This window comes from Ochlerotatus camptorhynchus, unplaced genomic scaffold, assembly GCF_037179485.1.
Source record: "Ochlerotatus camptorhynchus isolate MF236.1 unplaced genomic scaffold, CSIRO-AGI_Acam_v1.1 ptg000099l, whole genome shotgun sequence".
Lineage (NCBI taxonomy): Eukaryota > Metazoa > Arthropoda > Insecta > Diptera > Culicidae > Ochlerotatus > Ochlerotatus camptorhynchus.
Genome location: NW_027040589.1, coordinates 3,484,126 through 3,496,984, shown reverse-complemented (window position 1 = coordinate 3,496,984; position 12,859 = coordinate 3,484,126). Strand labels below are relative to the sequence as shown.

The 12,859-nt window shown below is 44.5% G+C and overlaps 1 protein-coding gene across 1 annotated transcript; it reads right to left on the bottom strand.

Annotated features, from left to right (window-relative positions):
- Positions 1 to 222: 222 nt before the first annotated feature.
- LOC135698981 (acid phosphatase type 7-like) lies at positions 223 to 9,494 on the bottom strand. Its single transcript, XM_065219151.1, has 4 exons — positions 9,116 to 9,494; positions 8,148 to 8,558; positions 7,671 to 8,091; positions 223 to 743 (listed from the first exon to the last, which is right to left on the bottom strand). The coding sequence occupies exons 1-4, from the start codon at positions 9,328 to 9,330 to the stop codon at positions 435 to 437; spliced, it is 1,356 nt and encodes a 451-aa protein (XP_065075223.1). The 5' UTR covers positions 9,331 to 9,494; the 3' UTR covers positions 223 to 434.
- Between the last annotated feature and the right edge of the window lie 3,365 nt (positions 9,495 to 12,859).

Sequence of the window (12,859 nt, the reverse complement as noted above, 5' to 3'; positions counted from 1 at the left end):
CATCCATCAAACATTCCATAATTCTAATCGGTTGACATGTTAGTAGTTAAATAGAAAATGCCATCCCAAACGCACATTAGCACATTGTGTGGTCATTGTTTGAAAATTGATTTATTTAGATTTTTCTTTATATTAGGTAAGTTTTCCACATACAAAAAATGAATACGAAACTAACAAACGGCTGCCATTTAGGTTTCAAAGTGATATAAAGAAAGCAAAGTATTTTACAGAAAACTGTGATAAGCCATAATTATTGCGTTTTATTTCCCAACTAGAATAGGTTCAGATCTTGCACTAATTTTGGTAACGAATACCACTAAAGCTAGTTCATATTATTTGCACGAAATACGAAAATACGTTCTTCGATCGATAGCCGTGTAGCTGTAGCATTTGAAATATAACATTTTAAAAACCAATCAAAACAATTGCAAACTTTAGTTCGTTCCATCATCGCCAGCCGGCACCTCGAACAGCTGCCTGTACGGTACGTGCCGGTCCTTGACGATGGTGAACGAATCGATGACAGCTCCCTCCTTGTCGACGGAAATCTGCTCAAAGTAGAGGTGCGTCCGGTTGAGCGCCTTCATGCGGGTGTAACCGTAGTCTCGGCTATGGATGGCACTCCATTCGGGAATCTGGCCGATAAATGGTTCGCGGCCCTCCTTGCAACCGGCCGATCCGGTCACCAGATGGACCGGAGCCCGTGGATTGCGGTACGGTTCCTCGTGGGACCCGTTGTAGACCTGAAAGGGGTAGGATGTTTAGTATGACTTCCAACGGTGATCCAAGGCAGCATTTCCCGGGCCTGGTAATTCATTCACGCATTACATGGAACCAAGTAACCACCAAGCTTGCTAATAGCCTTTTGACGTAGGACTACGTCTTTGATTTCTATATGGGGGTATACTTTGTGAAAACCGAAAATGGAACATGTAACAAATTAAGAAAGATTTTGAACGTTAATTACTCAGATGCCCCTGGTCCACTTTCAATAATTTTATCACCAATCGATCAGAAATATGGCTACGCATCGATAACAATGCTTCCGAATGTTGATTTTTAACAAGAAACTATTGAAAAACTGGTAAATGGCTGGTAATTGTCCAAAAGCGTCGAATTAATTAACAAATCCACCAATTACCTACATGCATATGCTGCTTCCCCAGCACAGTCGTCAGAGAGTAGTAAGTAGACGAAACAAGTCGAAGTGGAATTCGCCTCCGATCCTCGGGCGCGTGCAAATAGGGAGGATGGAATTGCGTAATATTTTGCACACTCATCGCCATATTCAGAACCAAACGCAAATTCTTCAAGATAACCACCATCCGTCGTCTGGCTCGCCATGGCGGTGTCTGACGTATATCTGGTCTGATTTAAGAGGTGCGGAAAGTGTTCCTGAAAAATGAGATCCGTGATGCTGTCACCTACACTAAACACGCCAAGCGTAAGCGACCATGGATGTCATCTACGTTTTGAAGACGCACTCTGTTCGGTTTCGGAGGTTAAATAATCATCAACTTTGGCAGCAAAACGGCTCTTTTCAGGGCCATCAAGCTTATTACAGTAAAGAGTAGGAATAGAATTCATCTGCCTGTTTGTCCATATTCAGAACCAACGACCACACAAAATGCTCATGTAATCAAACTGGACGCAGTGGTACAAATTATTTTGATCAACCTTGATTAACTTTGAATCGCCACGGCCGGATATTTTCGATGGAAGAAGCAACAATCTAGCATCTAATTCGACGAAGACGGCAGGAAACATTTGTGAAGGCGAGTTATTTACGAAAGAGAGTGTCGATGAAGAGAATCGATCAATGTAGATAGGACCTATTGAAAAGTGACGCGAGATTTGTTTTCCGTACTGAGCTCCAATGCTACCGACGCCAGGGAGGCAGCTCCCACACCTGGACCCAACATATCGACACATCAACTCAACCGGGGACCAACGGCTTTACTTCCCGAATGAAGGCGTGATCAGAGATGTTATGCCTTAGAACATGCCGGTGGCGCCGACTGAGATTGGACCCAGGCCTGCTGTGGTGACAGGTAATCACGCTAACCACCGGCGCCGATATCTTTCAAGGTGATATCAAAGCGAATGAGAACGACCCAAATTTGTGTTTAGTTATCTCAGATATAAGAAATAAAGTGCAGGAACTCAGCGATGAGTAAATTTGCCTCATGTTTTCCCAGGTTTTTCAACGATTTTCCAGGGAAAAATTCCCGAATTTGAGAAAAATGAAGATTGGATTCACTTATACCCCGTTCACATTACAGCCTATATCACGTAATATAGGCTGTCTTGCAATGAGCACTCATACATAGGATTTCCAGTGAAAACTAGATGTATGAGTGCTCATTGCAAGACAGCGTATATCACGTGATATACGCTGTAATGTGAACGGGGTATTAGTCTATTGGTACTACTCCGAGACTGAATAAAGTTTTCGTAAATTTCCTCATTTTCAAGCAGATTTTTTATGAAACCATGAGACAAATTTACTCATCGCTGAGTTCCTGCACTTTTGGCAATTATGAGTGAACTAAACTCAAATTTGGGTCGTTCTCATTCGCCGTGTATGCAAAAGGAAAAAAGCCAGTGTCGCTACTTGATAGCAAACTACTCATAATGGGAGGAGTCTTTGTAGCTTTTATACCACTTGGTTGCACATCATTCTGCTTTAACCTGAAAAGATATAAAAGAGCGCTGCTGTGTGAAATTAGCTCAACTGAAGAAGAACAGCGGTGAGGGTAGCTTCCCACCGATGTAGGGAATCCCACCTCAGCCACGGTGAAGTGGTCTAAGAAGAGGAAGAAAAATCAAGGCCAGTCCGGTGGTGCGAGTGGACGGGACGATGCCACCGCGACGAACGTCAGCGTCATTGGTGATTTCGGCGACGCCGTCGACAACGAAACTTCTGCCAGCCCGAGTGCAGCAAAAATGAAGCTTCCTCCACTGGTGGTGAAGCAAGTCCCACTCAACACGCTGATTGGCGATCTTTCATCGCTGGGCGTTGCAGCTGAGTTTAAGCTCGGCAGGATTGGCACCAAGGTGATGCTCCGAACCAAAGCGGAGTACGAAGTGGCCGTGAAATATCTGAAGGATACCAAGGCGGAATTCTTCACGTACGACATCCCCGGTGAGAAGCCCTTCAAGGTAGTCATCAGGGGTCTACCAAACTTCGACGCCAAGATGGTCGAAGCCGAAATCAACCGGTACAAGCTAGCCCCAATCGCTGTCTTCCGAATGACAAGGAGAGATGAAAACGTGAAGACGTACCCGGATTGTCTTTTCCTGGTGCACTTCCAGAAAGGGACGGTGACGCTCAATGCGCTACAAGCCATCCGATCGATCTACTCCATCATCGTACGGTGGGAGCCATACCGTGGCGGTCATCGTGACGTAACGCAGTGTCAGAGGTGCCTCAATTTTGGACACGGTACCCGCAACTGCAACATCAAGCCACGCTGCAGCAACTGCGCTCAAGAACACGCCACTTCCAACTGCCCTGCGGATGGAGCCGTGGCGATAAAATGCGCTAACTGTGGTGGTGCACATCAAGGCTCTGACAGACAGTGCTCCAAACGCGAGGACTTCAAACGCATCCGAAAGCTGGCGTCAAGCAACAATCAACCAGGACGCAAGAAGGACAAAACTCCATCATTCAGGACGGAGGATTTTCCGCCTCTTCGTGCTCCCCAGCAAAGGCAAGCGTATTCGCGGGTGCAACCCGCCCCTCCTCAAGAAGCTTCCGGTGATTCTGCTGGCCAAAGCTCTCCATCCCCCCCTGGATTCTGGAGACAACCAACAGGACAAAACAACAACCCCGATCTGTTCTCAGCGGATGAACTGATGGAAATTTTCGTCAACATGTCCGGTGCTCTTCGTAAGTGCCGCAATAAGCCCGAACAGATCCAAGTGCTCGGTAAGTTCATCATCCAGTATGGCGTCTAAACCGCTAACTATCGTCACCTGGAATGCTTGCTCTGTAAGAGCAAAAAAGATTGAGCTTGCCGACTTCCTCCGCAAGCACAGCATCGACGTGGGCCTTCTAACCGAGACCCATCTAAAGTCCGGCGACAGCTTCTGGTTGCCTGACCACAACATTATCCGGCTTGATCGCACCAGCTCCAGGGGGGGTGGTGTTGCGGTCGTCGTCAAGAAAGGAATAAAATACCACACTCTGTCCCATATCCGCACCTCTATCATCGAGGCCCTTGGTGTGGAGGTGGAGTCGTCGACTGGATACGTCCAGTTCATCGCCGTCTACTGCCCTCGACAGTGTGCCGCCAGCAGTGGACTAGCGGCTAAATTCAAGAAGGACCTGTCCACCATCACCCGTAACGGTTCCCGCTTCGTCGTTGGAGGAGATCTGAATGCTCGCCATGAGGCCTGGCGGAACTACCAGCAGAACCAGAACGGTCGTCTCCTGTTCGACCACTCACAGCATGGGCTGTACTCCGTTTGGTTTTCGGATGAACCAACATTCATCTCACCGGCGGGCAACCCATCGACGCTAGACCTGTTCATGACAAATATCGGCTTGTCCAAGCCGGTAGCCTTGAACGAACTCAGCTCCGACCACCAACCGGTGGTGGCTGAACTGGGCTGCAACGTGGCTCCTGCTTCAAGTCTGCGCAAGGACTACCATCGCGTTAACTGGGCCCAGTTTGGATGCGTGGTAGACAGGCACATCATCGACAACCCGCCGCTTGACACCGTGGAGGACATCGATCGAGCGTTGGAGGGACTCCATCAAGCCATAACCGTGGCTGACGAGGCGTGCGTCCGACGAGTTCCTGTGAGGGGTAAGTTTATTGCCATTGATTCCCACACCCAACTTTTGATTCGCCTGAGAAATGTTCGTAGACGCCAGTTTCAGAGGACTGGAGATCTGGGCAAAAAACGTGAAACGGCTGATCTGAACAGACAGATTGCTTCCAGAATGGACTCACTCCGAAATGAAAGTTTCGGGCGTGTTGTCCAGAATCTGGACGACCGCTCCAGACCATTCTGGATGGTAGCCAAGGTCCTGAAAACTCATCCCAAACCCATTCCACCTCTCAGAGTCGAAAATGATGACGATCGGCTTTTAATCACCCCACAGGAGAAAGCAAATGCGATCGGCGAACATGTCGCTTCATCGCATTTGCTTGGCTCGAATATCCAAAGTCCGCTCGAAGATCAGGTTGCGCAATGCGTTCAAAACCTAGATGCCTCCCCTTGTGTCGTGCCTCCGGCGGATATAATTACAGTACAACAAATTTGCTCAGCGCTGAAATGCACCAAGAACATGAAGGCTCCCGGGTTTGACGGTATATTCAACTTGATCTTGAAGAGACTCAGCATGAAAGTGCAGTCTCTTCTAACCGCTATCTTCAACAGATGTTTGGAACTGCACTACTTTCCAAGTATCTGGAAAGTAGCAAAAATCATACCAATCCGCAAACCCGGTAAGGATCCAACATTGCCTTCAAGCTACAGACCAATCAGCCTCCTTTCAGCGCTGAGCAAATTGTTCGAGAAACTCATTCTCAATCGTTTGCTCAAGTTTGTCGAGGAAAATAACATTCTCCTTCCGGAACAGTTTGGGTTCAGAAAGGGGCACTCCACCAATCATCAGCTAGTACGGGTGATGAATAACATCCGAAGTAACAAAGCTGTATCCAAGTCCACAGCCATGGCCTTGTTAGACGTTGAAAAGGCGTTTGACAATGTTTGGCATGACGGACTTGTGTACAAGCTTTGTAACTTCAACTTCCCATTACATCTGGTTAAAATCACCCGTAACTACCTTCAGCAAAGGTCGTTTAAGGTATCGTTGAATGGTTGTCTTTCCGACACGTTTTCCATCCCAGCAGGAGTGCCGCAAGGCAGTCTACTGGGCCCGTTGCTTTACAGCATTTATACTTCCGACATTCCTCCCCTTGGAGACGGTTGCGTGTTCTTCCTGTTCGCAGATGATACCGCAATAGCCGTCAAAGGAAGGATGCCTTGCGAAATAACGAACAAACTTCAACGATGCCTTAACGCCTTTGCTGATTATGCCACCACGTGGAAAATTAAAATCAATCCCTACAAAACACAAGCGATCATGTTCCTACATCGGCAATCGCCCAAACTGAAACCGGCTCCATCTTGTACTGTAATCATGGATGGCACAAGGGTTGAGTGGTCCGCCGAAGTAACCTATCTCGGGATGTTGATCGATGAAAAGCTCCTCTTCCGTTCGCATGTAGAGAAAACTGTAGTCAAGTGTTCTGCCTTGGTTAGGTGTCTGTTTCCGCTGATTTGCCGCAGATCCCGCCTCTCAAGGGTGAACAAACTGGCTGTCTACAAACAAATCATAGCACCTGCGATCCTCTACGCAGCTCCGGTGTGGGAATCATGTGCACAGACTCACAGGAACAAAATCCAAGTCGCTCAGAATAGAGTGCTGAGGATGGTTCTTGATCGTCCTTTCGACACTAGAATAACAAATTTACATGAAGAGGCAGGCATTGCCAAAATAGATTCCAAAATTAACGAAATTAAGACTAAATTTGCACAAAAATGTAATTTATCAGAACATGCTTTGATAAGCAATTTGTATATAGTAGGTTAGGTGTATATAGTAGTTGTAGGTTAGTTGTAGTTGTAAATAGTAGTTATAAGTAGACTCCTTTTTCCAATTCAAATCATACCAATCCCACCAAGGTGGTCATTCTCTAAAACAGGCCTGATAGGACTAGGAACTGTAATTAATAATTAAAATCTCACTGTACTAAAGTTGAAAAGACGCATCTGTGTCACTTGAAAAATTCATACATGTAAACCACACAAACACAAGAAATAAAGATCATTTAACTGTTAAAAAAAAAAAAAAAAAGAAATTAGCTCATTTTCGCTTCGGATGGCGTGGTGAACAGCAATGCGCCAAGCGTCATCGCAAAGTTCTTCGAGATAACCGCCATCGGTCGTCTGGCTCGCCGTGGTGATGTCAAACGTATCTCCGATCTGATCTACGAGGTGTACTGAAGGTGTTCCTGGAAAACGAGGTCCGTAATGCTGTCACCTACACTATAAACACGCCAAGCGTAAGTGGCCATGAATGTCCTCTTCAATAAAACGGCCCTTTTCAGGGCCATCAAACTTACATCAGTAAAGAGTTGGAATAGAATTTATCTGAGCTTGTTTGTCCAGAATCACAACCCCCAACGACTACACAAAATGCTCTACAGAGTTGTAATCTTGTAACCAAATTTGGAATCAGGGGTGCAGTGCAAGTGATTTTGATTGATTCTCTTAATCTTAAATTTCTATTTGAAAAAGATTACTACAAATTTGGTACGCCTACAATTCAAAAACGGAAAGAGTTGAGATAATAGATAATTGATCAATTAAAAGAACGAAATGCTCTTCACATTTGTTCCGTCCACTAGCGGTCCTACGTCAAGCTTCCGTTCGTGCCCCTAGGCACAGACTCTTCTACTTTTTTTTGCAATATATATATAAGGTTAATACCGGGCTTCGAAACATATTACAAAAAGGGCGATTAGCGCGCTTGTTTGGTTACTTGGGCAGACATGGTCAAACCAAAATGCTTCATGCAGCGATGAAAACGATAATAACCTAGTAAGCCAAGCAAATGCACCGATAGTGCCAACGCAACGAGCAAAGCCTACCTTATAGTCGTAGATGGGCCACAGCCGTTCGTAGGAGTGCTCGTGAGCCCAAATCTCCACGTCCACGCCGTACTCGTAGAACAGGTCTTCCAGACCGAACCAGTGCGTGAAGGGTAGGCCCACGCGCACCAACGTTTCACTATGGGTGCAATCGTTATCGTTCTCATTGCTGCAGTACATTGGTCGGTGGCCGTAGGTGATGATCCAGGGACGTTGGGCACGGTTTTCCGGCCGGTTCGCTTCCTCCAGGTCCCGCCGCAACCACTCGTACTGGTTTATTAAGGTTTTCAGTCCGTAGTTCATGAAGTAGTACACCTCTGTCGAGAATCCGATGAAGTGGACCGGCCCCAGATTAAAGCTGTACATCATGTTTTCCGTTCCGCTGGGCATGCTGAACCGGGCTCGGTAGTTGGAGAAGTTACTGGAAGAAATGTGTCAAACAAATGTAAAACATCCAAGGCAATGTTATTGTCTTACTATTTTTCCTCGTGATTCCCGGCACACACCATGTACGGTGTGTAGGCCGCAATCGACTGGATCTGGTTCATGAACTGGTCTCCGACCAAGGCGTTGTCCGAGTTCATATCGTACGCAAAGTCCCCTACGTGTATGATCGCATCGTACATGTGCCGCTGGGTGTCTTCCTGCAGCCGTGCCATCGACTGTGCATTTTCGTTACCCATGTCACCGAAAATGGCTAACGAAGGAGCCCAGTCCGATCCCTCCGGCACCGTGTGGAAGTAAAACTCCGGCGACCAACCCACCGTGCTTCCGCAGTGGTACTCGTAGCGAGAAGATGGCTGCAGATCCCGCAACACCACCCGATGGATGTATTGCGTATGCTTTTTAGGGCCTCCATCCTCGAACTTCTCCTCCGTTCCCGTTGCCCTGGGTCAAACAGAAACGAAATTAGTCCCCTGTCGGAACGTCATTTGCAATTTACCCCCCCCTGTATGATTCTGGGTACTTCCGGTAATTCAGGATAAGTTAGATCTTCAACTCACGTTTATTCACTCTCCGCACGTTGCAACACAACATGTATCTGCTAGCTTTCCTGTTTAACTAACTCAATCAATCCTATGCCTACTTCCATCTATTTATGATATCCTACACCCCCCCTCCCCATACAAAGTCCTCCCGATTTTCACCAAGATTTAGCCCGTTCGCGTCGGTATGATCGACCGATTTTGGATCAGACGAAATTACAGATCCGACTTATTCGGTGTATCAAACAGCTTTGATGATTTCGTCGGCACCCGTTTTCGTCTACTGTTTAATCAGTTCTTGCCCCTTAACAAATTACATACACGTCGCCTGTGAAATTTCACATCTGTCAGTTTTGTTATGGGGCCGTCGCCTCAGGAATTGCATAAAACTGAAGCTTCTGACTGATATAATACCTGTATCACACTTCCATCCCCCTAAAACCATCGAGCCGAACATACCTCAGGGCGAATCCTCCGATGCCGTACTCCACCACGGATTCGTTCGTTGCCGTCATGGTGCTCCATGTTACCACTACCTCGCTGGTGGACTCACCAAAGGCCAGATGCACCTGTTCCGGTTGGTAGTAGAACACCTGACCGGCTGCCAGATGTGCCAGCAGCGCCAACAACAGTAGGGCTATGCCCCCCGGACGGACGTCAATAGTCAAGAGCATTACTCTATCACTTCTAGTGCATCTAATCGCACGCACTGTTGCTTAAAGAATACTGCTTAAGCTTGCTTTCACTTGATTGAGAGGCAGCAACTTGTTTACGAGTCTTTGTTCTTGAAAAATTTATTGATTAAATAATATTATGATAAGCGCAGAGGCAACGGACTGCGGCTAAAACTTGTTCCACTTTCTGCTGTGACTGATTATTTTTGTTTTTGTATTCTGTTTGCGTATTTGCGAATGTATCGCTATCAAGGTTGCCAGATACTTGGCCAGATAAATATCAAAGGCTTTCTTGCATATCAAGGCCTGTACACTCAAAAAATAAATCACATTTCCGATGGAAAATAACCATTAGAATTTCACATAACTTTCATGTGATCTCATAATTGGGAATCGCACCACGAAATTACATGAACCTTATGTGTCCAATGAGGCTTATGTGATTTATCACATAGATCTCATGTGATCATGTGAATGTTATGTGAATTTCAGATAAAAATCATTAAATTTGTTAGAGCAACCGTACCAGTCGTTGCCATTTGCGGCACTATTTTACTTACGAACAGCGTTTCCTTTTTGGCCTAATCACTCCCCTCCACACCGGTCGTTGCTATCAGAGTCATAATTTAAGTTACCGTTTTCCACACCGGCAAAACAAACTTTTGACGTTTATTCAAAATAGCAACCGTCTGATGCGTTGCTACCGGGTTGTTAAATTTATGAACTCACAACCCTAATAAATTTGTTATGGTTATTTTGCTTAACGACGTGTTTGGGGTATCATCCAAACCATTTGTGGAAAAGTTCAACTATTTGGGTTATTGTTCGTTTATGGTATTTGTTTATTAGGGAACTTCCCAAGGTGCGGATTGCTATTTCCCCCACCTGAATAGCAACCCCTGGTACGCAAGTAGCGTTATGGTAGAGGTTGGTAAATGTGCCTTATTTACTCATTGGTACGGTTGCTCTTATTAGAAAAATATCATGTGCGTTCCCAATGGAAACTACATGAAAACTTTTTTCAGTGTAGAGATCGAGGCGAGTGAAATTGGTGAAATTCCCATATCCGGAGTAAATTGTGATTAGAGCGAAAGTAGCAAAATGTAAAGAAATGGAGATTTTACAGCAATCCTGACGGAGCAGGCAAAGATCTACTAACAAATACCCTTAGTTTTGACCAAATATAACCATAGAGGTAACTCCAAAGATGAATACTAAGATGAAACTGTCGGAAGAAAAACTTTCTATTTTAGGGTCCTCTTTCACGATCCCTTGCATCCACTGAAAGGTAATGCAAAGTAATTCTGTGGATTTGCTGCCCCCTTGGTAGAGATTAAATTTTGCGCTCTTTTTTTATCAAAACAATCACACAAAATCAGAGATGTCCCATATTTTAATTACTCGATTAACAACTAATCGATTATTTTGTGTTCGCTGTGCTGTCATTTTTCCATCAATGAGAGTTCAGCACATGTTTGAAACGATCTTCTGGAGAAGTTAATGCTTATATCAGCATGATATAACCGATTACTACCCTAAAGCCTAGTATACAGATCGAAGCGAAACGAAAATTGAAGCACGCGAAAAATTATGAAATTTCGCTAGCGAAAAAGGTTGTGAAAAAATGTTTGTGGAACATTTTCCAGTTTCCTTTTTTCGCAGTTTACAGTTCATGTGAAACGAAATCGATCAGTTTACACCTCCGGTGAAGTGAAAATCTGACAGATACGCTCTTCCGAAACGTCAACTTTTCGCTTAGCTGCTGCTCTTTTCGCGAGCGTTGCATGCGTGAAAAAAAATAAACGTAAGCGAAAAAGATGCGATCCACAACATAAGATTTCGCTGGATCGTATCTGTCTACAGTTCAAAGCGAAGCGAAATATTTGCCAATTGCGTTTTTCACGCAGGTGAAAAATGTAGTATTTTGTATGAGATTTTCGCTTCGCTTCGATCTCTATACAGGCCTTAATAAACAAATACCATAAACGAACTGTATCCCGGATGGGTAAACTATCCCACAAATAGTTTCGATGGTACCCCGAACATTTTTTCCTCGATTTAGCGTGACATAATTAACGCATGGGCCCTTACATAAGCCCACTAATTATTAGTTGTTTACTTGCAACATAACCGGTAGCAGCAACATCAGAGTGGCAATGGCGAACATGGGTGTCAGTTGTCGGTCCGAATGTGGTTTGTCCCTGTCGTCGTGGTCCTTCCCGCTCTTCTCGTTAGACTTAGAATTATTGGTCAAATTAACAAACTTCCAACTGTTCATTCATGAGAGTACAGTAACCGGGATACAGTCTATGTTTGTTATTTCAGTAGTTTTCAAAATGATTATTCTTGATTACTTTTTGAATCGGTCCTGTCTATTTTCGTCGAGGAAAAAATTGACTAACTTGATTTGCTATCAACCATGCCCATTGAATGATATTTTGGCTGTGTTATACTTACAATCTGTAAATCACTCTTATGAATGAATCAATATTCAATATTATTATCAATATTGCATATTTACCACTCAGGCTACAGCAAATGAGCAAATGAAGTAAATCGATTGTTTAATCGACAAAAAGATTTTGACGTAGGACTACGTATTTGATTTCTATATGGGAGTACACTTTGTGAAAACCGAAAATGGAACGTGTAACAAATTAAGAAAGATTTTGAACGTTAATAACTCAGCTGCCCCTGGTCCAATTTCAATTATTTTATCACCAATCGACGAGGGGGGCGACTCTATCTAAGATGCAGGAAATTTTTTGCTTTGCTGTTGTGAGATGCACTCACGCTTAATAGGATTGTTTATGATTTTGAAGATTGCCTGCAAAAAGGTGGAGAGCGATGCGAGTAGATGGGTTTATATGCAAGAGATGACAAAAGATTTTTCGTAGATTGATTCACTGATGTGAGATTTTTCGACCATTTAAAATCGAGATTTAGATGTGTCGCACCCCTCGCCAATCGATCAGAAATATGGCTATGCATCGATAACAATACTTCGAATGTTGATTTTAAACAAGAAACTATTGAAAAACTGGTAAATGTCATCAACTGGTGATCAAACTTGAAACATTAGGGAATGAATAGTACGAAGGTAACCACCACGTATATCTATCCTCAAGGCCAAGGATGAAGTGATTTCTCGATTGGATTCCCGGGGGAGCTTAAATTAAAATAAATGACGGACCACTCGTCTATAATCGGTCACGCGCGCAAATAGGGTAAATGATGGCTTCGGCAGCCATCGACTGTTTTCGGCAATCACAATTTAAACGTTAATTTCGATGTATTTTCTCACTAAAACACTTCGCTGAATGTACCTCACTAAAACACTTCGCTGAACGATTCCTTAGTCTTTCAGCTTCAGCTAATACATTTTTACGACTGAGCAAACCTGTTATTCCAGGTGTTTCTTCAAAAGAAACATAAGCACATCAAAATACGGCTGATTTCGAGTTGCTGATAATAGAACAACTGGTTAACACGCAGTTTAAATGGAAAGGTTGCCGAAGTAAAAGAGGCT

Bases quoted from the DNA above. Each gene is read 5' to 3' on its own strand.
- LOC135698981 (XM_065219151.1), bottom strand. From the start codon at position 9,330: ATGCTCTTGACTATTGACGTCCGTCCGGGGGGCATAGCCCTACTGTTG. The intron at 8,092-8,147 runs GTAAGACAATAA...CATTTCTTCCAG, and splicing joins GGGAATCACGAGGAAAAATA to TAACTTCTCCAACTACCGAG. The intron at 744-7,670 runs GTAGGCTTTGCT...TACCCCTTTCAG, and splicing joins GGCCCATCTACGACTATAAG to GTCTACAACGGGTCCCACGA.